At 38.1% G+C, this 26779-nt stretch overlaps 1 protein-coding gene across 6 annotated transcripts in view; it reads left to right on the top strand.

Moving 5' to 3' along the window:
* Positions 1 to 2136: 2136 nt before the first annotated feature.
* Positions 2137 to 26779, top strand: part of ACTN2 (actinin alpha 2) — a 67049-nt gene continuing 42406 nt past the window's right edge. For all 6 annotated transcript variants that reach the window (XM_035899713.1, XM_009644123.2, XM_009644119.2 and 3 more), the window contains exons 1-3: positions 2137 to 2488; positions 24978 to 25092; positions 26336 to 26455. In XM_035899713.1, coding sequence (XP_035755606.1) covers positions 2354 to 2488; positions 24978 to 25092; positions 26336 to 26455 — 370 coding nt within the window. In that variant the 5' untranslated portion in view covers positions 2137 to 2353. The remainder of the gene's footprint in view (positions 2489 to 24977; positions 25093 to 26335; positions 26456 to 26779) is intronic.

The following is a 26779-nucleotide window of genomic DNA, read 5'->3' as shown; positions in this document are numbered from 1 at the left end:
TTTGAGCCAATCCAGTTATTTTATGAAAAAACTTAATAACCTTCTTTCAGAATTCTAGAAAATCTGGGTAGATTTCCCTTCGATTTCCAGAAATCTAGACATGGATCTGACTCTAATCCTAATTCACAGTGTGATTGGATACTCTTTGTCATCATAATGCCTCAGTTTTTATTTCATGACGCAGGCACTCTGGCCCGTGTCATAGGATGAGGGCCAACAAATAAAATGTGGCTTAACTAGTACCTCCCTGCATGAAGCCACCAGTACCCCTAAGGTTCACCTACACAGCACAGTGGGAAGCGGTGCAGTACCATCTGACTTCACCCACATAGATCCCCAGGCAAGGCAGTGCTGTGGAAAGGCACGGAGCTGATTGCAGTGGCTCACCTCTAACGAGGTAGTGCATAAAAGGTCACAGGTCTTGGCAGTGCAGGGGAGCTCTTTGCGCAGGAGACAGCTCTTTGCGCAGGAGACAGTTCAGAGCATTACAGCTTTATGTGTATACTTCTGGGCCTTCTCTGACTTCTTCCTGCTTTTCCTCTAGAAACTTCTGTGCCGTGTATAGTGAATAAAAAGAAATGGTTTTACTGACTTCAAAGGCTTAAATAGTCATTTAGGTGTTGAAATTGGACGTGTATCACAAACCACAGGTGACTACGTAGCTATAAAAATAAGCCACAGAAATTACACCAGCATACACATAATGTATACATACATGAAATATTTGGCTTTGTAATTGCTATTCGATATTATCTAAGAGTATTGTAAGAGAATGCTCACCTGCACTTGAACAAAAAAATCTAGGCACAGCGTTCATCAACAATTGCTTCATTATATAGATGGCAACCTTAAGAATATTTGCATTGAGCAGGTGAAAAGCATGCAGTTCTGACTTTGCTGCTTAGATTTGGAATTTGATTTTTAGACTGTTTATCCTACAGTATGTGCATCAGTCTTTGGAAGTTCAGCTTGCTTGGACTGCATGAAGCATGTTGCAATTCTCTTCTGAATTCTGATTTGCAACATTAGTGCTGCATTTATGAAGGTTTTTTGAGCTGATGGGTAGGTATTAGCTGTGCATGTATGCATGTTCTAAATTGCATAGACATGGGATAGAAGGTGACTTGGCAGAAAGCAGAACTTTAGTTAGCAGTATGAAGTGGAGGACTTATACAGTCTAGCACTTAATTATCCTGGTTATTCATTCACGTTGGCTTAGAGACCTATGGTTGATTTTACTGAATACAGCCCTCCCTTATACATGACTTTGTCTTTTATGGCTTCCAAAACCTCACTTCGGTGAGCATTTCCTAAGTAAGGTTCGAATTCTATCCAGTGTGGACGCTTCTGGAGAGGATGACCTTGGCTGATGATACAGGTGCAGGCGTTAACAACAGGCTACATGAAGAACATAGTAAACTTGCCAATTCCCAGAAGAAACATTATTGCCAGGGCAACTGAAATGTTATGGCATGGGAGATACGGGACATGCTTGCCAGGATGGTTCATCTCAGTACTATCTTTTCAGATTTTACCCTGTGGAAAGCATGGGTTCCCGTCACACATTTTTTAAGTTATTGGTTCCACAGACCTTTGTATGTCTTTCTTGGTGCCTGCTTTTGGGATGTTACTGAGCGTGTTTCCTGGATGAAAAAGATACGTGTTGTTTTTCTAAGTTGTGCTTCCATACTTTCTGTTTTAACTCCAGACATGATCTCCATTGGAAGTTGTTTCATCTCTTGGGTGTCCTTGCCTGCACTTGCTCTTGTGATCCCTAATCTGAAAAGGAAAGTGTGAAGTGACTCAAGGGTCTACACAGACATCAGGTGATAAACAATGTCAAACTACATTAGCAAGTCATAGATGGGTCTTGAGAAGTAGAAATACATGTCAGTAGGAAAAATAAAAAGACGGGTATTTTATCAAAGTAGACAGACAGACAGCCGAGCAGACAGTAACTTTGGGCCGGAGCGCTTACGCCGCCGCCGCCGCCCCACGTGACAGCCCGGCGGGGATAATAAGCCGCAGCAATGAGCCGCGCTGGGCTTCTCCGGAGGGTCAGCCGCAGCAGGGTCCTGCAGCAGCAGCGAGAGGGAGAGAAAGGAAAGGGAGGGCAGGCAGGAGAGAGAGAGAGAAGGAAGTTCACCACAGGTTAGCACCTACCTGGCAGTTTCAGCCTCTGCTCTCTGTAAGACTCATCAGTATTCGCTCCCTGACACCTTGGAAAAAGAAAAAAAGAAAGAAAAAAGACACTGCTACCTACAACACTCCAGCAAGTAATCTAAGCTTAAAATATACGTATATATTTAAACGTAGTAGAAGCCACAGCAGCTGAAGCTGATCCCCCGGTAGCATGAATAGCATGAACCAGATAGAAACAAACATGCAGTACACCTACAACTATGAAGAAGATGAGTACATGACCCAGGAAGAAGAATGGGACAGGGACCTGCTCCTGGACCCAGCATGGGAGAAACAGCAAAGGAAGGTCTGGAGATAAATAATGTGTGTCTGTGTATGTGCTTCTGGGTGGAGTGATGTCCCTCTCTGATTGCCATGCTGCCATGCTGCATCTGGAATTGCGTGGAGTGATGTCCCTCTCTGATTGCCATGCTGCATCTGGAATTGTCAGGGCAGTGCAATAAGGGGTTCTAATTTTGTAAGAAAATATATTTTACATTGTATAAAGCATGCATATAATATATATTAGCTATGCCATATTTTGAGGATAAAGCATTCACTTTGTGGATTCTTAAGTGAAACCTATGTCAAATGAAACATTTATGAGAGTCATGAACTTTTTTTTATTGCACTGTAAATATTCTCTCAGTACCTCTAGATTTATATATTAATATTTCAGTAATTTTAACTTCACTTTCTGGGTCTTCCTTTCAGAAAGCAGACTCTGAATTGATGTGTGTGCATGACTGCTTTTCAAAAACAGTAGATTGCAATTATAAACAGGGAGATGAATGAGATGATTCAAAATTGGTGTGCAAGAAAGGTTTGCAATATTTCTGAAAGCAGACTGAGAAATCACTTCTGAAATTGTGATCTTGCAAGTCAGTTCTTACTAGAATTTACTCCTAATTCTGACTGAATGATCTGACAAGGCAAATATTGCCTAGAAATATATCCAGGCTAGATTTGGAAAACTGTATTTCATTATTAGGTTCCTACATGCCAATTCACTGTCTGGGAAAAAATATGTCTGTAAAATCCTTGGAATATACCATTATAAAGGAAATGCTTCTTGCCTTTTAGGTGTTAGAAAACTATTATGCCAGCAAGTACTGCCCATGCTCTTTTTCTGAACATAGGCAGAGATTATAATCCCATCAACAGTCTTGTCAGTGGTTTGGTACTTTAGTAATATTTGCAATACCTAATTTCAGAACACCTAAAGTTTTAGGAGTTTTTAGCAGCATATGAAAAAGAGAGAGATGAAATATTGTAAATTATTTTTTACTTCCTAATGTAAAAGTTGATGTTGAAGACACAGCAGACAGATCTGGGATTAAAAGGTTATCTGCTGGTTACAAGAATGAAAAAAAAAGGGGGGGGGGAGGGAAGAAAGAGAAGTGACACTCTAGACAATAAGGTCAAATATGCTTTTTGCTATAGGTGAGAAGCTCACTTTAAAAACTTAAGTGCAAATTGCCAGTTTATATTTGATGACAGAGTCTGAGCCACCGCTACAGTCACAGCAGAGCCAGTATTTTCCTCTCAGTTATTACTTGTAGCCTTCCTCCTTCTGTGAGTTTTAGTTGGTTTTATTCATTTTCCTGCATTCACACCTGTTCGTATCCTGCTGTACGAGTATAGTGGGAGAAGTTCTGAGCCAGGTTGAAAGTCACTTTTCTTGATCTACCAGCTGCTGCAACTCCTAACCAGCTATTAAGCTGCACTCATCAACACTGACATTTGTTGTGATTTGACACTCTTTATCTGGTGAACTATTCTTTTATGTTTTATAATGAGAATGGAAATTACCTTAGTGCTTAAGTGCTTTAGTGATTTGAAACTGCTCAGCTGTAACAGGTCGTGGTTACATCTAATTCAGATTCAATTGTCCAGCATTTCAGATAATGCTGTTTTCAAAATAAAGAAATAATGGACAGGTTACTACATTAGTCAGCACTCTAATGCAGTTTTCCTACACTGCAGATAAATAATAAAATATGAAGAGAATTTGTGTTCTGTAGGCTTTCTTATGTTTACAGTAAGTCTGCTGACTTTTACAGAAGAGCAAGGAGTAGCTAGTACAAGACCCCATAGCAAATTTTTTTGTTTCCGTTCCTCCAAACAGACAGCGCTTCAGCAGAAAGTCAGGTTTCCACATTGATAAATTAAAGCAGACTCTGCTTTACTTCCATAGAGTAGAGAGATTGTGGCTTTGCTACTTTATGTTGCCAGTTCCCAGGGCATAGTTTTAATATTAAAGTGATACCACATTTAAATAAAGTTTAGGAGAGGGAAGCCTCATTCCTTGTCTTGGAAAGGAGTCTGAACTTATTACATGAAAAATAAGTACTGTCATGCTAAAGAGCCTGATAAACTTTGTAAAATTTCAAGGCTTCTATCTTCTTCTAAGTGGCGCTAAGACAGTTGCAGAATTTGCTTTCTTCCTTTCCTTATTTATTAGGAGAATAAATCAGAAGATTGCAGATACATGAGCACAGATCTGTTCTGACTGGTAATATAATATTGAAAAGTGATCTCAGTGGAGCCCTGGCAGTTGGCAGCATATATTTTCTATTAGACAGTCTTGGAACAAACCAAAAATAAATGCCATTGTTTCTATTGTGGGCTGTCCTCTCCAGACTTGCCATTTCAGTGATATGCCTGGTATGACATCTGTCAACAGATGCTGGTAACACATGATGACGTCCATAGGATTACAATGGATATGACACCTAATTATAACCATGGTTCATAGAGTATTATGGTCTGCTATAATCCAGGCTCCTTGGTGGTTGCAGATGTCAGAATAAATATGAAGTATGCTGTAGGAAAGGAAGCTGAGTAGTAGCTTAGCTCTGTCTCTCTGAATGTGAACAACAATTTAAATGCTTTAGTTGGGGTGACATTTAGCCTTTGTCAGATCAAGAAAATACAACAGTTTGACCATGTGCTGCACTTGACATTATTGGTAAAAACTTAAACAGGATCATATGCTTGGAAATTTCAGGCAGCAACTTTAAAGAAAGACTAAATTAAAAAAACCTGTATTTTGGATGGACATGCTATCTTCAGTAGGAACTAAGTAAAGAACTACAGCCTTGGTGTCTTTTGAACATGTAGATGGGAACCATGAGATTGGAAATTTTTGAAATCTGTTCCTTGGAAGGACACTTCCACTGGCCACATATGCTTGAACAGCAGTTGAAAGATTTATGAAAGTGGCCCCTTGTTTCTTCAGTGCTACACAGAAATAGAAAAGTATTGGAAATCAAAAAGTCTGGCCAGAGGGGGTGGGATTCTCTTCTTCATTCAGCTCTGTAACCTTGGGCAAGGTCAGCTCACCTCAGACTTCAGTTTTCCTACTGGTAAAAAGAGGACAGCAGCGATATTTGTAACAACTGATAGAAGTGGTTGGTTCTGTGGTGTGTCAGACTAGTGATTAGCTGTCTTTCAGTCCCTGCTGGACTGGAGTGGAAGTAAAAATCGTACTAGCTCATAGTGGAAGACTTAAAACCTGATAAATTTATGTCTTAAGTTTCTAAGAAAAGTTCAACAAATTCCACATACCTTTTGGTTTTCACTAGCCTGTATTTCACTGTAACTGAAAGGAACATAGGAAAATGCAGTGTCCATTAGCTCAGGAAACCAAGCACAACGATGCTACTCAAAATGCAGACATACTGTATTTTTTGCAACATATTTAGACTGCCAACTCCTTAGTGAGCTGCGTGTTAAACGGTGCTCGCTCTTACTTGTAACTTTTGCTATAAATACTTTATTATAAGAGTGTGCTTTTCTAAACTTTGACATGAAATGTGGTTTGTTAGTTTTTCAAGGAAGTCTTAAGCCTTCAGGATAAAGGTTGTGGAATAGGTGTGATCCCTTCTTCAGGACAGTTGTGTTGTAAAGCACTAAACTGGCTCCACATATTTCATACGTGTCTTCTCCAGACATTCAGACATGTCTCTGACACTGTTGCACTAACACATGTAAGAAAAGAACTGGAAACGTACTACTTGCCTTACTGATATTATTATAGATGAATGATCTTATTCTAGCTTGCTGTATGGCCCTGGTACCACCACTTTGCTAATACAGAAGGGGTTTAATGTGGGTGTCAGTGTAATTTCTGATCATTTTGGTGGGTTTTTACACTGGTATAGAATAAACAAGACTCAGAATATTTATTTACCTACTCTTTGTGAATGCAGATCTTTTTGATGACACTGAGTGCTGTGCATGAGTGAGGACTTTGGAAAACGTTCTTTAGGCAAGAAGCTGTGTCTTTCCAGTCTTCAGCAGTACATACCAGATTACATTTTCAGTGTGACCTATAAGGATTTATCTGCATTAAATCCTTTGGGTGGTAATACAACTCCTGTTGTCCTTGCAAATAAAAAAAATGCATTTGGAAGCCACGTATATGGCAAATTATTTGGAAGAAGCTACCAGAACTTCAAATGATGGACAACATCCTTTTTCTAGTGTTGCTTTTTGCAGCCTGAAAGAGAAATTGACCTTGTGTCCAGTCTGATTTCAGTGTCTATAAATAGTTACAGTCAGTGTCCGGGATTCACTCTGAAGTTTGTGTGGTTTTCTATGAATAGAATCTAAATTGATTTCTTATCAGAAACCTCTTCCTGGAAGAAGTCTACTGGTGAGTGAGAAGACAGATTAAGTAGTGGAAGCTAACAGCTTCATTCTTCAGCCAGGAAGAGGAGAGAAATAACCAAGCCTGGATGAATTAAAAAGAAACCTAAGGCAGAAGAACGTTGGCAGAGGAGGCTGGATGCCACCAGCAAAGTTCAGTACTGTAGGACCACTCATCATGGATTTACAGGCTCCAGATTGAAATAATTGCCATGGAGAATATAGCAATATCTACAGCATGTACAGGGCATTTCAGCCTGGGTCTTGCTCTTTACTGAGATTATATGGAAATAATAAAAGTTGGGGGCTGGGGAGGGGCGTGTGTTTGGGTCTTTTTTGTTTGTTTAATAATCAGGCTTGAGGTTAAGCTCCCATAACACACAGAGAAACCATCCATCTCTTGAGAGTTTTTAATGAGGTGACACTTTTTACCCACGTGGAATACCATTGAGATTGTTGAGGAGGCAAGTAAGTAACATGAACAGGGTCTGGATGAGAAACAGCAGTGAATGTAGGAGGTGTGAGGGAGGCAAAAGGTACACTCCTTTCTAAGAGAATATCAGCCTTCTCATTACTTATTCCTAGTGCTTACCTGTTAACAGCTGGATATGTCTTATAAGATGGGGGTCCTGGGCTGTGTAGCTGTAGGAGTAATTTCAGGAGGGGATTGAATTTTTTAGGAGGAAAATCCTTGAGAATCAAAAGCAGAATGATGGTGGAAAAATCATGTGCTATACTGAATCCTACACTGCAGTTCTCTGCCTCCCTTACCTTTTATGCACAGAATTAGGGTGACATAGGTGTCTTGGGAATCCTGTAGGTTAAAATGCAGGATTTTCTGTTACTACTAATAGTTAGAAAAGCAAACCATTTCACCTTTTTAGACTTACTTTTTTTCTAGTATTCAGCCAGTACTGTGACTGTCTTCTATAGAAGAACAATGTCTTGCCAAATGATATATGGCACAATAGATGCAGAGTGTGCCTTATGGTAACATGAAGTTTCAAGACTCCAGGGCCAAATGCTTCTTTTTCAGGTGCATCAGGAATTCTCTTTTCAAACAGTGGATGCCAAACCCTCTAGTATTAAGAACACACACACGTAAAACACTTCTCATTTCCTTTTAAATCCTGGGTGGTCTTTAAGTGACCTTCTCAGTACTAGATGGCCCCATATAGGGCATGACTCAGAACTTGGTAGTCAATGGATGGACTTAATTTTGTTCTGCCACAGCATGTCTTGGTTTTTCAGCATATACTGTAACTGTCCTAAATATTAGACACTGATGCAACAGAAGGACATGGAGCGCAGTTTCTCTAGTCCTATGAAGAGTTACCATGAGGGTAGAGGGACTCTGTATAGAAATATGGGATGTGTTTGTGGCTTGTTCTGTACGATTGGCCCCTTAGAGATTAGTGCTTGTTAAAATAGTAACACGTTAAATTCCTCTTGCTGATGTTAGATGCATGGAATGGTGCTTGAGAGGAGCATGCTGAAAGGATAGTGGAATGATCCTATTTTTTCAGTATGCTTCATATTCTGTCTTGGAAGCTGTCAATAAGGTGTGCAGCTAAAGTGGGCCCTGAATACTGTGGTACTGGTATGTGAAGGAAAATTCATTATGAATTATGAAATTCACTTAACTAGAAATGTTTATGGAGGTAGTTTTCTCGAATGGGAAGATTTTCGTTATCAATGCGAAGTGTGAAAAGTCAATATATTACTCAGTATTATATTTTCTATTTAAACTCAAATGACCATCTTAATATTGACCCATTCCAGGCTCTGTATGCTTTTGTTAGTGTTGTCAAGTGGATAATTCCTGCAGTCCCAATTCAGCTGTTAACTTCCACTTACCCCCAAATATCTGACAGCAACAGAACTGTATGGCTATGAAAAGAAATTATAAGAACCATTTTATAATACTAAGCAAAGGCTACTATAAGAACCATTTTATAATACTAAGCAAAGGCTACCTCCTATGTGCACTCACAGACACACACCACAGCCTCCCCTGAAATTCATATAGTAAAATGTCTGCAGATATGCTGATCCAATTACTAAGACAATAAGGATTGGAAGAAAGTATGGATCTAAGTGGGTTTCCATAAGCTGCAACCAAGGTGCTTAAGAGCTAGAGAAAAGCTGTGTGTTAAGCAGTGGACTTTGCTATAATCTCTTGAGGGTGGGAGATCTGCATCTTGCAATGGATCTGTGTTTGAGTCACTGGAGAGCTGAAGAGAGGCATGGGATGTGTTTGCTTGGAAGAGCACTGAGGGTCTTCAGCTCTGAGTGTTTAATTAATAGGGAATCCATACTTATACAACTTGTAGCCCTGTGCAACCAAAAGCAGGGCTCAGATATATTCTCTAAACTAATGAATCCCAATAAGAAAATACCATGATTATGTCACCAATTTCCAAATCAAATTAAGGCAGCTCTACAAGATGAATTTTGACTGCTTTTTGCCAATGGGGTAACACAGTTCAAAATCTTCCACCAAAGCCCTTCCATCCTCTTACAAGTAAGACAAAAGGGGTTTCATCATTATGATGGAAAAATTGGATACCAAATGCCTAATGTAAATTTAATCACTGTTGCTTAATTCTGACCTATTTGATGATGTTTAGTTTAAGTAGTAATTTCTCTATTGCACTGTACAGTTCTACTGAATTAATTTCAGTGAGACTGAGCATTAGGAATTTCTTCAGTTGTGAGTGATGAATACTATATTGATATTGGTAGTATTTTAGAAGTTGTACTGCAGAGCCTGCTTACAGAAGAATGTGTTGGATTTGTATATGGAATGCACGGACACGATGCAGAAAGAAGCATGTCAGTGAAATAGAATTAGATGGGAATTTGTGCTGCTTAGCTTTGTCCCAAGTCAAAAGATGGCCCTCCTTTGTGTTATTTTACATCCTTGCAAGCAAACAAATACAAAAGTGATTACACACTTGGCAAAGTTGAGTTGTTTTGGGTGGCTTTACTGCCAAGCATAATTTCTTCTGAGCCCTAATTGTCAGGATAAACAATGTGTAACTGATGTGATTTTCCTCTACGGTAAGCAGTGAAAAGTTGCTGACTCTGAGTCACTATGTCTTTTATGGCTATGCATTCTTTAGTCTCAGCTGATATCAGAAGGAGAATGTATTCACATTGAGCACTCCATTTCTTCCTAAATAAATTTTATTCCTAGTAGTCTGTGGTGATTTTCAAGTCTTTGATGTTTGAAGAACGTCCTACCTGATAAAATTGGACATGTATTTAAAGATAGAAGTTACCCTGTCCACATCATTTAACCAGCAAACACAATGTTATGATCAGTCTCTGTGACTGTTTCTGTACATATTCTGTAGTAGCTCTTCCTGCTGGCAGTACAAGTCACTCTTCAGTACAGATCAAGATAGCATGATCCTAGTAATGCTAGAACTACTGGTGTGAAAGGATTACAGGGCAGGTGTTCCTGCTCTGCAGGAACAGAGCATCTGCAGAAATAGAGGTAGACAACTTTGAAACTCAATGTTCTCTTGTTAGGAAAGTGTCCCACTTGAAATGGTAGCTTGTAGAAATACACTTCATTCTTTAGAAGGCCTGTCCAGAGGGAAACGGAAACTGACAGTTGTCTGACAGACATTTAGTTAGTTTCTCTATTGGACCTTAAATTTCCATGTGTGCACACAGGTGAGAAAATTAGTCCTGAATTTATGTCCCAAGTGCAGAAATGGGCACTGCTGCTGCTATGTTGGGTCCCAGTTTTCCCTGCTTTTGAGTTACAAGGACATACCGCTTTGTCCATGTCTTCATCTCCAAAATAGTGGTTGTAATACCTGTGTGCTGGCTTTACAGATGAAAGTGCTGTTTACTGTACTTGGTATGAGTGAGATTTTCCATTTACTTCAAGTGCTTCCTCTCAACTGCTCTTAACTGTCAGGATCCCTTCAACTTGAAATCTAATGCTTGTTCTTACTTCTCTTCAAAAATCAGTAAGCCAGAAAAAATCTGTCCAGCCATCCATTACTTTGATAACTAGCAGAACCTAATTTAGAGCAGATGGCTTCTACTCTGAACTGCCCCCTAGAAAAGCCTTGCTCACCCCCACTACCACAGCAGGAGTCTGCAGAAAGTGACTACCCTCATCTAAAATTAGCATCTGTGATTATTCCTTAAGCGTCTAAGGAAACACTCGTATTTTTATAGGTGTTGAACACCCAGGCGTTTCCACTGACGTCAGGAGGAATTTCTGTCTATTTTGCACCTCTGAAAATCAGCTGGCTATTTTGGCACTCACAGAAAGGCTTAACCATCCAGCATTAAGTGGTATTTTTTTAAACTCTGTTTTATGTTTAATATTGGCACCAGTGTAGCTTTTCACTGCTTTAAGACTTAAGACATTGCACTCTTCAGGATGAAGAAAACTAGTACCCAGCTGCACTAAATACAAATTTTTTAAAAGTCCATATGATTGTGTAGCTCTGGGGTATTATTTCACCTAGAGGAGTTTCTTTAGGCTGTGGAAACCCTCTGTAGTCCAGGTTCATCTCCAACTGTACTCTGGAGCATAGTTCCACCATGCGTTTTCTTTGGCAGAGCAGCTTGACCACCTTTCACTCTACTCCTATCCATAGACTTCCAGTCCCCTTCATTTGCTGGTACAATGATCTTCTGCTATATACCAGATCACTGAAGAAATTTGAAGCAACCCTCCTTGCTCTTACCAATTGTTAATCCCCCATCATTTCCGTAATGTAGTTTGCAGTGTAGCCCCACAAGCAGCTATATCTGTATATACATACATATTGTGTATAATGCACTTACTTATAATCCATCTGGCATTAATATTAAAAGACAAGCAGAACACCATACATGAGGCTGAAGTTTGCTTGCTTTCCTTTTGTATATGGCCTTCATTTCCATGACCAAGCACAGGTCCCAGGCTCCTGTTAAGAAAACATATGCTATAAACAAAGAACTGGGTGTCTAATTGACAAAGCAGTTTGCTTATCACAAACACTGTACTGTCTAAAACACAGGTGTTCATGTTTTCATCAGTTACAGCCATCACTGTTTGTAATTTACCCATCTATTCTTTGCTAAGTGGTTGAGAACAGGTTACTTAGTTAAATTTCATATTATATATGATGAATATAATAATGAATATATAATGAATATATATAATGAATGACCCACCCAAGGGTCCCGAGTAATATTTTGCTTTTTATTCTGCTTCTAAGAGAAGCTCAATAATTTAGGAACCTGAGCCTCGCTGAAAATTATTTAGGAACTCTGGAATTTTTCTGAAAGTCTGCTGGCTTACATGTTATTTTAAATGTTTTAGAAGATGTTACTATATAGCTAATACCTCAAAAAAACATTAGAGTTAAAAAAAAAATCAATCCAATATGTTTAAGTAGTATCTTTAACAGCAGAATTTACCAAATTCTTTAAAAACCTGATTCTTAAGCATGAAATCAAAATTGGAATTTTTTTTAATCATCAGTTACCATAGTGAAGAAACTAACATGGACAGATTATATGCTTTGTGTACTGAAAAATATTACATTGAGTAACCCAGCATATATGGCACAGGGGAGCTTTTTGTTGCGTAATTGGGAGTTAATGCATGAATTTTTCCTTTCTCTATAAGAATCTCAACTGAAACCTCAGTTTAGATTACAAGTGAAACTAGATTTGGTGATCTTCAAATGTACTACATAACAGTGCAAAGACAACATTTACTGTGTAAATATCCCATGTTCTGACTATTGACATACTTTTCCCATCGTTTACTGGTGTCAGGGACTTAAAGATGCGGGTGTTGGTATGTTTGGAATTGAAAAAACTTTCAAAATTTGTTTTAGCTTTTATCAGTCAGACAACATGCTTTTCTGATTATCAAAGTGTTTTAAATAATGTTGATAAATTGGATAGGAGCATACTTCTATCCCATTCTGATTGACTGTATAATTTAGAATGGATTTACTTACTCACCTGGCAATATAGTGTATAATTACTGGATAAAGATAGAATGGTGAAGAAAATCGACAGAGAAAGCAAGGGAAAGACATTGGAAATCCAGTCAACTAAATCCTGGATTAGCCTACTTCAGTTAATCCTTCTATTTCCAGCAGACATGCCTTTAGTTCCTTCCATACTATAATGCGTGAATGTTTCTTTCATCTTATCCTAAGTAGTATTTGGTCATTTAAATATGTATCTGCTGAAAGAAAAATGTTAGCCAGCACTATCTGTGATAGTTCAGGATATCTTGGGAAACCAGGAGGAGCACTGTAGGCCACAGCTGGTGGAAGAAGGACCCCAGACTGGAAAGGAGAATAAGAGATACGATGTCTTTAGGGCAAGGTTCATTTGGCACTGATAGGGTAGTGGTAATGCCTGTTCTTTGTTTGATATACTTGAAAGAAAGCCCCAGGCAGTATAAAGGGCATAGACATCACCTTTAAAGCATACCTGCAGATTTGTCCCTTGCAGATCCACCACAGTATTCAAGATGCTTTTTGGATTACCTGTACTTCATTTTTAACTCTCCACAGGGAGAGGCAAATACAACAGAGATTATACTTTTGTTCTGTAATAACAAACAAGTGGCCGGTTGGAAAAGAATATAGAGGGAGAGAAAAAACAGAAAAATGGCTGGTCTCAAACCTTTTATCATTGCTGAAACAGTTCCCTTCAAACCCGTTGGCATTTTTACTGTGAATCCTTTTCTGAAGGTGCCTTCTAGTTTGTTGATACTCTTGTGAAGTAGAAATGCTGAGGATGGAAGGTGGTGCTCCAGAATTAACTCCTTCTGAGCCATGTAGAAATGAATGAATTTCTTTTGACCCTCTAACAGTTCAACTTTTCATTGGATATTTTGGTCCCATGACATACTAAATACCTTTTTCTATCCTTGTGTTTCTTAGTTTTTCAGTAGTTAGATCCAAAAAGTGTGCCTTAAATATAGCTCTTTGTCTAACTAGAGCTTATAGTGAGACCTCCCAAATATCACTTTGCTCAAAAGTGATCCAGAAAGCACCAGAATGCAAATAGCTGACTGCTCCATTAACTGAGTATGCCTTCAAAAGTTTCAGAGTTGTCTTGATTTCATTCACCTGAGATCTGTATCTAAAAACTTGTAGAGAGCAAGAGAGAGAGTATGCACGAGAGAGAGATGTTTGGGAGCATGCATCAGTACCTTGGGGTTTCTAACAGAACCTACACACTTCACGCTCTACAAGCTCTCTGCTTTGGTCCCTAGTGCCCTACCTGATTGGTTGGGGAGAGGTATCTTTTGGACAGCACTTCATGAGATACGAACATATATTTCTATATGAATGCAAAGATGCAGTCTTTATTCCATGGGTGATAGAGTCCATTAAAGCTTTTATAAAAATGTCTGCAACATATCGTTGTGCAGTGTAGTGGCAAATCTATTTTAATGCTCTGACAACTGGGTGTGAACTGATTTATTTGTAGGTATGGTCTGCAAAGTTTTGTGGTGTAAAGTGATCAGGAATGCTATGTAAGATACTAGTTGCTATAGCCATACTACTTCAGGCTGCAATGTCAGAATTACTTGTTTTTATAATGTAAATTCAAGCTCTGCAAAGTGTATTGGAACAGAAAATGTTTGGTTAGTATGCTCTAAAGTTGGGTTACCCTATTAGAGGAAAATACTGTTGTGCCGTGCAAATAGTTGGCAGTCCTCAGAGGTTCAGTCTAGATGTTGTACGCTCCCAGTCATGCTGTGTGGGAGTACTGTGTCTCTATCAAAAATACACAGGTCCTTGTGGGCGATGCTTCTCTATTTCTGCAGATTTCAGTAGGAGACATTTTGAAGAGCAAAACTGAGCGGTGTTGCATGTAAAAAAAAAAAAAACCTACCATGATCTGTTAATTGTTAAATGCTAGAAACAATATGGCCTATTGGAGAAGGTCAATGTGTACATAAACTTTTGCTTCAAGGGAAATACAAAATCAACATCTGAAAAGAAAAGAAAACAAAAGCCATTGACCAAAAATAGATTGTTCAAACCTTTGCATTTGTATTGTTCCATTAGTCCCTTTTTTGTTTGTTTTTGTTTTGTTTTTAAAACTTTACTCACATTTAAGAACAGTGTTCTGAATATGCTTGATTCACAGATACTTTTTTCACTAATACTTGTTTTTTGAGGCCTGTGAAATAAAAGTTCTTTCACTTGCTGCAGCATTTTAAATTTGCAAAGTGTACGGGAGACTGTAAAATACTGCATAATCACTCAATTTTGCAGATGAACAGAGCCCTCCTAATTCTGCATTTAGAACTCTCAGTCCACGAGGCATATTTACATTTCATCTCTGCTGTGGGGTAGAGATTTTTGACTGTTGTGTAAAGAAGTTTTAGTACTTGAAAGAAGTTGTACAAAAAGCTGTGGAAGAGCAAAAACTCAAATGTTGAGTCTTTACTCACTGTCTGTCTTTTCACTTTCATTAGAGAAAGCAATTTAATATGGGGGCTATTATAACTCGGAAATTTGTTAGTAACTTGAGAACTTTATGTTTACTTCACAGATTATACCATTTATTTACCATTCTGCAGTGCTAATCTTGTACCTTGAGCTTTTTTTTTTTTAATGCATTGAATAATGGTATGTAATCAAAAAAAATCAGAGGTATTAATTCTGTTTTGACAAAGTATTAACATACCTGTTGTTTTACATAAGAGGCAAAAAGAGTAGAGTCATCAGAAAGATAGTGTATAACTGTAAATGATGTCATGCATATTGTTATTGAAGTAGGAAGGAAGATGAAGAGGTGAAATCATTCCAAACATCAAGGGATTGCTCCCCATTGCTCCATCTAACTAGAATGAATTATCCAGGGCTGCTGTAAGATATCTGGACATTGCCATCTGGACAAAGGTTTCTCAAAGAATGTTGCCTGGATGCTGTTTGTGACCATCTTTTTTCAAGGATTCGTGTATACGATGTGAATGTGCAAACTATACTGCAAAAATCGTCATTCACATCCAAGAGAAAGCTGACTTGCAAAAACCCTGACCTTTGTTACCTCTTAGCAAGGTGGTGACAATATTAAGTAAAAGTCTCAGTATTGCGAAGCTTTCCAAGTGGAATATTCTAATAGCTCCTACACCCCAACTCGTGATGAAAGATAACCTTGTACTGGAGATGGACTTTTAATTTATTGGTTGGGAATGTGTGGCTGGGGGGAACCTTTCACTTTTAGGTCAGTATTTTGAACCCAGGCCAGGTGAATAAGTGACAAGGTTGCTAACACATGCAGGCTGTTTGGTAATGTCTGTGAGGTGAGTTGTACTCTCAGTTTAGCTCTTGGGAGGACAGGTGTCTCCATCACTTAAACCACCCGAAATGGCAGCTTCATTGGAGGTGCCCAAAACTACCTTATTAGTGAGAGTTAGGGACAGTGACTTTTCATCCTAAAGGTGAAAGCCAAAGCAATTTCTGTATGTGAAAATGCTTTCTCAGATTGCATCTGTGGGGTTATTCACAGTCATTGCTATTCTTAACAGTTCCCTGAGCGACTTCTTTCTCCATACCCAAGTGGCTGGTGCATTTCATAATTCACTAAGAGTTTAAGGAGCGAAGGATAATTAGCATGCAACTAGATTTACAGCAGTAGGTAACTGGTTTATGCTAAACAGCTAGCATTGATTTTTAAATGGAATTAACTTTGGATGACTGAGAACAGATGCTGAAGATGTTGGTAATTGTTACGCATTGTTTTCCTTCTGTTCACAGTAGATTCTGGTTTTGATTAATTTTTCAGTTCTTTATTTACGAGATATTTATAGTTTTGTCAATTTTCTAATCTTTCTTGCTACTGTGTCTTCATTGGGCCTGTTTCAGGGTAGTGTTTGAGCACCTCAAAAGCAACGGTGAATTTAACCCTGCAATATAGTTATATTATATATTCTCATCATCCTTGAATACAGAAGTGGAACACTTAAAAGTACTCAGCTATGGCTAACATCTGCTCTCATTGTTGTTAAAAGGCTTATAGTCCCATATGAGGAATCATGGGTCATGAAATGCTCCGCATTTAGGACAATAAAAACAAAATAACTTTTTAAAATCCTGTCATAAATGATTTAAAGGCTGTTGCAAAACTGGGGAGAAAACACAAGTGTCAGGATCTCTTCTCCAGGATCATAAAACAGACCTTGGGAAATGTATGTACCCATAGAACGGATCATTGAATCCACTTTCATTTTAATTTGGTTTATGTTTAACTTTCCTTGAACACTCTTCTGCCTATTGACTGCTTTCCCTCTATCCTCTAATATTTCTTCAGCTTTGTTTCTTTATTATTCTCTGTCTTCACCCTTCTACTTTCTTTTTCTCCAATATGCCTCACAAATCTCCAATATCGTTTCTTTTGGCCAAGGGAAATTAGGGGGTCATATGAAAGTAGGAGAGGGAAATGGGGATCACCACAGACAGAACACCCCGACAGAAACAAAATTTACAGCTATCTATTGCATGCCAAGTGCTTGGATTCCTAAAAGGGAGTTGTTTTTTGCTGAATGACTTCTTATTTTGTAGTCTTTGGATAACATGTATACCTGAGTTTTAGGGCTTCTCAGCCATAGAATCTGGAAGGAAAAAGTCGTCTTGCCTATTCTCCCTTTTCAAGGCTGCAGTGTAGATGTCTGCTAGGATGGGAGTCTTCCATGAATATCATAGCAAATATGACTGGGAGAATCTGGGAAAGCATTTGGTCCGTTCCCCTGCTTTCAGGCAGAAGCAAATATGCTCATGCTGTTCTCAACACATTTCTCCAACTTGTTCTTGATGATGTCCAAGAAGGATTCCACATTTACCTAGTGAATCTTTTCCAGTGCTTCACTGCTTCTAGAGTTAAAAATTAATCTCAATCTTCCTCGTTGTTGTTTAAGCTCATGACTATCTTAAGCTCTATCTTCAGTAAACAGAGAACTGATTTATTCCCTTTACTCTCTCTCTCTAAATGACTTCTTAAATTGTTGAGACAAGTACTATTCTTTTCAAATGTCTCATGATTAAACCCACCCAATAGTTCTATATTTTTCATAGATTAAGTTTTCTAGAATTTTATTCTTTTCATGGCTATTTTGTATATTCTTTCCGACTTGTCCATATTCATCTTGAATTTTTTGCCCAAAAGAGGGGACAGTATCACAGCTAATCCCTTTCCAACACTGAGGAGACCGAAAGAAATACTTCAGATACTGATACACCATTCTTCTGCTTAGACATTCCAATATTTTATTTGCCTTTTATAACAGCACAACATACTTAATCGGGTTAGATTGTGATCCACTGTTGCTCCCAGATTCTCTTCTTCAGTGCTACTGCCCTGCCAGTAGTTTTGCATCCTATGTTTTTGCAGTTATTTGTTACTGAAGGAGGGCAGTACTTCAGACTGCTTGCTAATCTGCATCCAGCTTTCTTCAGGTCATTTCACTGATTTGTCAAGATTAGTTTGAACTGTAGCTCTGTCATGAAATATGCTTACAGACCCATCATTTTGCTGTCATATTCAAATGTTATAAGCATACACTCTATTCTGCCATCTAAATGAGTAAGTAAAGTGTAGTATAGCAAATGATTCAGGGTAAATACTCACCATTAGTAGGAATAAACTTTCTGACTTGCTAAACACTCTCTTTTTTTTTTCCTCATACGGTTTTCTCTTTAGTTTTCCTCTTAGCTTTCTGCTGTTGAAACCAGCTTAGGTACATGACATAAAAGAGATGTGCTTCTGTAGAGGGCTGGTGGGGACACCTTTAAAAAACTCTAGCTTAACTAGTGGAACTAGGACAAATGGCTAGAGTTTAGGTAGGCAATATCATGATGGGAGGACATATGTGTACCTAAATGCAGGCTTAGAAAGGTAGCATAACATAAGTTTTTGCTTGCTTGTCCTTGGAAGTTTAATTTTTTAAATACAAGATTGGATTCTGCCAAAGTTGATACTACTTGCCTAGCAAAGTTTCCCACTTCTGTATAAATAAAATATGCCGGACGTTTCATCACGTTTAAGATTCTGTTTCTCCCTTTATTATTAAATTTGCTACATGTAAATTTACCACAGACCACTCTGGTCTGCTTAGTGATAGGAATGTGTTAAAAAATATTCAGAATTAAAACAACACACCAGAAGTAGACAGTAGGGTTTTTTTCCTGACAGTTCCTTCGTCTTTCTAATTCCTTCACCTTAATGAATTCAGTAGGTTGCAGTTATATTGTAAAGATAAGAATGGGTAAAGATATCTTGCCGTTTTTATAATGCAAGGTAAAACCATGCCCATGCTTTTACTAAAGATTTTCATTAGATTCTTTCCTCTTTTATTTCTGTGTTATTTTTCTGAGCAAGGTTCTCTTATTTGAGTGATTCTTGAAATCCCAAAAATGAAAAGTAGATTTAGACCAGAATTGCCTACAGATCCTGAATACTTTTTAGTTTCAAAAGGAATTTTAAACATTGCATGTGCTTCTACATCTCAAATATCAATGTTTCTGATTGAAAATATATTTAAAATAGGCAAAATTATTTTAAACTGATAAAAATACACAAGCAGATAGCCCTATGGCACTGCATGTATTTTTAGAAGTCACACATTTGGTCATACAGCCTGCTGCTGTAAAACTTTCATAAATGGGTGTCATCAACAGTAATGAAAAAGGGAGGAGCTTCCTTCAGGGAATAGAGCTGTTGTAGCATTATGCTGATGGTCCATCAAAGTCCTGAGTTGTCTGAAGACTTGCCTAAATTTCAGTGCTTAAGATTGATGCTTCTCTTACACGTAAAGATGGGCTTATGTGCCTAAAAACAGTGCTGGGAGGGGGTTGCATGTTTTATGGGAAACCCTAGACATGAATAGGATTAGGCCAGCTGCTTTGTAAGGACTGAGGTCTCCCCAGGCTCTTTCATGCAAGCAAAATGCAGAATGCTAGCAAGACGTGTAATGTCCTGTGTGATGAATGTCTCCTGTGAATGATAAAATTAAGGAACTGGGGTAAAGTTCCCTTAGTTATTAGAGCAGATCTGCTGAGTATGCTAACATAATTTCTGCCACCATCTCTCCAGCTATATGGATGGATGTGCTGGAGCAGGGAGAGTTTTCCCCAACTTTGGATTTGAGGACCTTGTGATGGAGCTCCTACTAACTTCCTTTGTGAGATGGTTCTGTGCTATCCTTTCTGTTGTTCCCAGGAATTTGGGTTTGACATACTGCCTATGATTTGAGGGTTTCCTTTTAATGACCTTTTGGAACACTTCTCTACCTTAGCCTTCATGGCATCCTTCACTATGCTTCCCCTGTGCTTCATCTGAGTTGTTGCTGTGCTCTGGTGTGTTTAGTGTTAAAATCCCACTTTGCCTACCATGATCGAGTTGTACTGGTGAACCACCACTCCTGTTATAGTTCCTCTAGTTATTTCACTAACGTGTACCAATGCATTTAGGCTTCCACTGCAAGAGGAGATAAGAACAAGGGGACAGTTAATTATAATTCAAACGTAAGAGGTAAGATTTTATTTATTTTCAATTCATAAAAATACATTCGTGCACCTAATATACTAAAAGTACAGCTGATCTAGATGTTCTAGGAATATCTAAAAGATGTTATGTGTAGTTCACATCAAGCTAGTTTATAAAGGCTGTGCAATTTTCTGCTGTGTTTCACCTTCATGCCACTTCTTTTGGGAGCAGAATTAAATAGTTAAGAGAATGAGGGCCAGCGCAAACTGTATCCCAAGCGCAGAGAAATGCCCTGATCCTGCAGTCATTAGAACACTGTGTGGACACAGGATCTAGGAGATCGTGTTACAGGTTCACAACTTATATTTTAAAACATGGATAACAGACAGATGGGAAATTCTTCAAGGGGAAACCTCAGTTTGGCCTAGTGGGAATGTTCTGGCAGAGCTCTTTCTGTAACACCCTTGCCATGCGCTCAGAGCCCAGTAATGTTCTGTATAACTACAGAGTGAATCACTGAATCCCATTTAGCCTAGAAGTAATGAAGACCCTCAGCTAGCACAAGTAGGGAGGAAAAATACTTTAGAAGAAGGGCTATAAAGCAGAGTTTTTGGAAACAATTCTATCAGACTGAGATAATTAGGGATAACACATATATATAAACAAATGTGTTGAATATTTATATTTGAAGTTAATTTTCTTCAGGTATTTTCTCCTGCTCTGGGTATTAGAATTTAAAGTCCACTTAAAATAAGTTGAGCTTCTGCTTTACTTAACAGAGACAGGAAGTATTACATTTCCTATTAATGCAGTATTGTTCATAACTCATAGGTTAAAATTGGATTTTGTTTATATCTTCTTATGTAAATGTTACAGAAGGGCCGGAAACTCAAAAACCAAATGACTCTTGGGCCAGTAGCCTTTCTGGTAGGGGTACAGACAAACCTTTTTTAACATGCCTTTTAAAATCAATATTAGTTTTTAAATCTTGTAAATATTATAGCAGATTAATTTATTTGAGTTGGAGAGAGTGAAAGGCAGTGTTAACTTTTGTTATGAGATATATGTACTGAATAGCATACGGCTCTCCAATCCTTATTGAACTGGATCCACTTCTCAATTTCAATTCTGAGTGCAAGTAAATAAATCTTCCAGAACTTGTGGAGTATATCGCCTGTACATGTCCACATGCAAATTATACTGCTGTTTTGGTCATGTACATTTTGGACTCACTGTCAGTGCCAAACCTGTATCTTCAGCAGGTGGAACAAGTTGTCTTGTGACCCACCAATGGGTAACAGTACTGAAGAGGGTGATAACTGGTGTTTTTCAATTCTCTTTATCCCTATTATCACAAGCACATATGAAACTTGTTATTATAGTGTCTTGTTTTCTGGCTTTTGAGCACTATCAATAGTAAGTTATCATTACACTCAAATAAAAAGGTTGTGTTGGCTTTCTCAGGAGTATAGGACAATTCAGCTCTCTGAGATACCACTTTTTCCATCAAAGCATGTCCTTCATTGTGCATGTGTAAAAATATTTGCACAGAGCGAGCATAGCCTATTAATCTTGGTATTACCTGCAGTTGATTGATAATTGATTAGGGATATCTCTTTTTTCTGCCCCTTGGTAGCAATTCTACTTGTCAAGGGCTTGTAAAATTAAGTGGCCTGAGTCAATTATGAGGTAAGATTTTTTTTTTTTTCTCAGGTACATACTTTGCCATCACAGATCTATGAATCCAAATTACAGAGAATATGCTATTGGCAGTCCTAACAATGAGGCTAAGTGGGCATAGAACATAAATTGTGCTCCCTTTTCTGGAGTTAGTTTTTCTGAAATAGACCTGTGACAGCAGTAGACAATGAATAGTGCATTAAGAGAATGTGTACCTGTGGGACTGCAAATTGTTTGGTTTCCTGCCCTGCATCCCCTCTTCTGTGGTCTGTCATCTAAGAATGTCAGCAAAGTTTCTTCTGTAGTAACAACTTTGGAAAGGAGAAAATTTTATTTATTTATTTTTAAAATTTGTAGAGCCACCTATGGTAAATAAACTCTAAAAAGAAATGTCTAGCTTTCTAGGCACTTACTTGTATCCCTCCTGGTATTCGGCTTGGTGCCTTCAGTCCTGCCTTGTTTCTCTGGGCAATCTGATACTCTGAAATGTGCTGTACAGCTCAGCAGATAAAGGAATTTGCTTTGTCTAAGTCATTTAATAGCTTTTAAATCCCAGTGGATTACAAATTTGTAGGGTACTATATGCTGGCTGTATCTTGATCTCCAGGACTTAAACGTGCTTTGAATTGTTTCTTAATTAGTAGGAATAGAACTGTTAGTTAAAGCCAAAGCAGTGAGAACAAGTGGTATCACAATAGGATAGAAGGATATAATAAAAAATAAATATGAATTGTGGAATTGTGGAAACTGTTAAAAAGGTAAAAGTTACGTTTTGCAGTAGCTTTTAATACAGTCATTTATGGATTGCATCACTGAAACGTAGTAAACACTTCCTTAAGTAACATTCCTATAACCATGTTTAGTCCTAGGAAAATAAACCAGTTTGGAACTCATCAGGGTGTGAAGCCACATGCCAAGAGTCTGCTGTAATGTGCCAAATTGCCATGCAAGGCTCATCATGTCGAGCCCTGAGGGTAGAGGTGCCTAGTATCTCTGTTGTGATGCTCACACGCTGGTTCAGTCTCCCATGAGCTCAGTAAAGCTAGTTACCTTAGAATGAGGAAAATTTTACCTTCCGTACAAACCCAATACAGTCTGCTTTTCAAGCTAACATCCCTTTATTAAAATAGATGTATTTGCAGAGGTGCTTCAGCTGCAGACATACTTATCTCCATCTGCACATAGAACGACTTTATTATGCCTCTACCTGCAACTTATCTTCTGCAGGTCAACATGACCCCTGCCCAAAACCACTTCTGATACTGTATTTTCTCCTTTCTCTGGGTATCTAGAATTGGGGATTTCACTGCACAGCAACTCCAGATCCATAGCACTTCTTGCTTCTTCCTTTCAATTAGAAAAGAGAAGTTGATAAAACTAAGTTCAGCAAACTGCTCCTTGTCACAGCTCTGAGAAAAGAGCCCAGCAAGCTGCACATAAATTCTTCTCATGAATTGAGTCAAACCCAACAATAATCAAAATGTTATTCTTTAACAGAAAGTTGCATTTTTAAGAATAGACTATTTTTGAAAATTCAATCCATATCTTAAGTTATGAAATCTGCCTAGAATTTAAAAGATTCAGTTCCAGGGAAAGTTTTTTGCCTTCATCTACTGGCCTTTCTTATTCTGTGTCTGAGAGATCAGAAATTAAATAGTCTAAAAAAACAAGCAAGAAAAAAGAAAGCCAAAGGAAATTTCGTATTGACAATGGGGACTTTTATTTTTTAAACTATTTACATTAAATGTTTTCTAAAAAATGGTAATTTGAAATAGCAAAGGAAGGGGAATTCCAAATATCTGACAATTTTAAGCAACTGAAGTCTTACCGAAATGTATGGCCTTGCTACATACCTAGAGTTTCACTGCCTCGTGAAATACCTAGTAAATACAAACTTGCTTTCTATGTTTTAAAAGACATTGAAAAGCAAGGAGAGTTTGTTAGAAGGCTGAGAAGTAATGAATATTTAAAAACAGACTAATTTTAACTACTAAATTTTATAGTAGCCCATCTTTTTATTTCATTCATAAAAAAGATAACGTGTATATGACCTCTGTAGATCAACGGAGTTAGTTCTGCTTTTCATCTCTGCAAGTAAAAGCAGACTTGGTTATTTCCATGGAGAGAGAAATGCTCACAGTTGCTTTTGTGACCATTTTTGCCCTGCAAACTTCAGTATCTGCATTTGTGTGTTTCATGAAGTTGGTAGTGTTAGTTTTCTGAAAATTATATAATACAGCTTAAAAACAAAACCCTTGGTAAAGCAGGGCGTATCTGCAGAGTCTGAATGTGAAACTTCACGCTTGAATTACTGTAAACTTTCAAAACCCATTCTAATTGTCCATGTTTTCAAAAGGCATTCTGTTTCTCACTGTAGTTACAAGTAGGAACAGATGCAATTTTGCTGGTATCCTTGCTGTGTAAAGTCTCTCTTCAGTTGCTTCATCCTGAAGAGTGTTCTCACAATTTCCTGCCTGTGAGAAATGCGTGTTTCTTGTTCCTAGCACAGATCATCTGTATAAGAACTGTTTATCATGACATGAATTAAAATAGTAGCTTTGCTTCTGTGCTTGCTATTGCCTACATTTTACTGCCACACAACTTCCTTTATACTATATCAATCTTTCTTTTCAGGAAGACTGTGTAAGTCCCAACATAAAATTATGTGCTCATAAAATGTTAAGTGTAGTAATAACTGTTACACAAATTTTTCCTTTATGTGTAGATCTTCTTTGGTATGCATTTAGGAGCAGAATCTAGCACAATATTGCTTCTAATCAAGCAATTCTTTGCATCTTCATGAACACATGGGATAAGAATTTTGAACTCAGCGACACATATAAAATCAATTGGAGTTGGACGTCCAAATTTCTAAGGCAGCAGTGAAAATCTCAGATGCAGTGCTTACCTAGATGGCTTAACAGTTGTTTTGGAAAATGCCTTATTGATAAGTTGGGGTTTTTTTAATTCTATTACAGACGTTTACAGCCTGGTGCAATTCCCACCTCAGGAAAGCTGGCACACAGATTGAGAACATTGAGGAGGACTTCAGAAACGGCCTCAAACTGATGCTTCTCTTGGAAGTTATCTCAGGTTGGCTAAAATAAAGTTTGCTATATGTGTTTACAGCATGCTAACTGAAACACTCTTAAACGAACAAAAATTGTTGACAATTCAAAACAGTGAACACAAACTCTACATGGCTGAAAAGTGAGAGATGAAACACACTGTAAAGCAAAAGGGAGGAGAGAAAAGCTCTGCTTTTACCTTATGTCCGCAATCTTCTGTTTTGTGCTTATATTCCAGGATATCACAGTGTATCAGGGTATCACTGACATCACAGTGTTGCTGGACAAACCACAAACATTGAGGACCCCTAACAATTAAAAAGCTTTTACACTTTGGTTACAAATTCATTTTATTCCACTTTGAGTATAAAAGTTTTGCTTTGCTTTTAATGACTTTATTGGATAAATCGGTGCTTTCAAAAGTGCCTGAAGTAAAACTAGATCACTATTTAGTCACAAGTAAAAGGTCTCATTTTTCAGAAGGAACATCCAAGAACTCCTTTTGATTAACTGGTGTAAACTCACTATGTCGCCCCTGAATGTGAAGGGAATAGCTTAAGCTACATGCACACAATAGAGGTGGAAAAGGGCAAGAAGATTTTTTAAGGCATCTTTACGGAAAAGCCAGTTTATACTTTGCTGGAGATTTCATTGGGGAAAGAAGATTTTCAAATGATCGCTCTTCATGAAATGGAGAGTCATATTTTCAGAAATTAATAGTCTTTGTGATCATTTGAAAAGTTAAGTTCATTCAAACACGTCAGCCTATGCTCTGAAATTAGCTGCTCTGCTGTACTGGATGAGGTTCTTAAAAGCCATTGTTCTTGGTCAGATGTGGAAGGATGCTATGGCTAATCTGCTGGAAAGAGTCCAGCCTCTCTTTACAGTCAGTCAGGTAAGGGTGATGAGCTCTGAGAACATCCTGCCTTCTTAAAATTCAGCTACTCTAACACAGACAGTAGCAATGAACCAGAAAGTGAGGAGCAGGAAGCACTCACATATCTTCCAGATGTTTAGGGCAAACATAAAAACTTTACTCTGGTTTTACTGCTATATCAGAAAAACCTAAGTCAAATGTTTCAACATTTGAATTTTCTCTTCAGGGTTTTGTTCAAAGCCATTTGACATTCTTTCAGAAAAATACATGTTAAAATAACTGCTAACTTTTAGACAGTGTTCAGGGCATGTTCAGTCTTGAGTTCTGATCACTTGGATGTCTGTAACCAGGTATATGTGACAATAAACACTTTCAATTTGTTATTCTGCAGGGGAGAGACTACCAAAACCAGACAGAGGGAAGATGCGCTTCCATAAAATTGCTAATGTCAACAAAGCTCTGGATTATATTGCCAGCAAAGGAGTGAAACTTGTGTCAATTGGTGCAGAAGGTATGTGACAGAAATTTGACGATGTGCCTTGCTTAGATTGTAGGTATTCACATTACAAAGAAGTCTGACAGAGACCCTTCGCCAAATTACACAGGCTGTTCTGTATATATGGGTGCCTCAAAAATCCTGTAATATTGATTGCTGACCTATATCTGTGAAAGGATGAGAGGTGGAAATTTGTGGACACTTGGAGAGGGATAGGGGTATAAATGGGCTCTAAGATTAGTTTATCTCCAACGTTAAATTGAATTGTCTCTGTTTCAGTGGGTATTCAGATAATGATTTCTTCTTTCAGAGCATTATGTTTTTCTTATACATTATTAA

Source organism: Egretta garzetta, unplaced genomic scaffold (genome assembly GCF_000687185.1).
Source record: "Egretta garzetta isolate BGI_Z169 unplaced genomic scaffold, ASM68718v1 scaffold118, whole genome shotgun sequence".
Lineage (NCBI taxonomy): Eukaryota > Metazoa > Chordata > Aves > Pelecaniformes > Ardeidae > Egretta > Egretta garzetta.
Note: the sequence above shows the minus strand (reverse complement) of the source record. Positions and strands in the feature narration are given on the sequence as shown.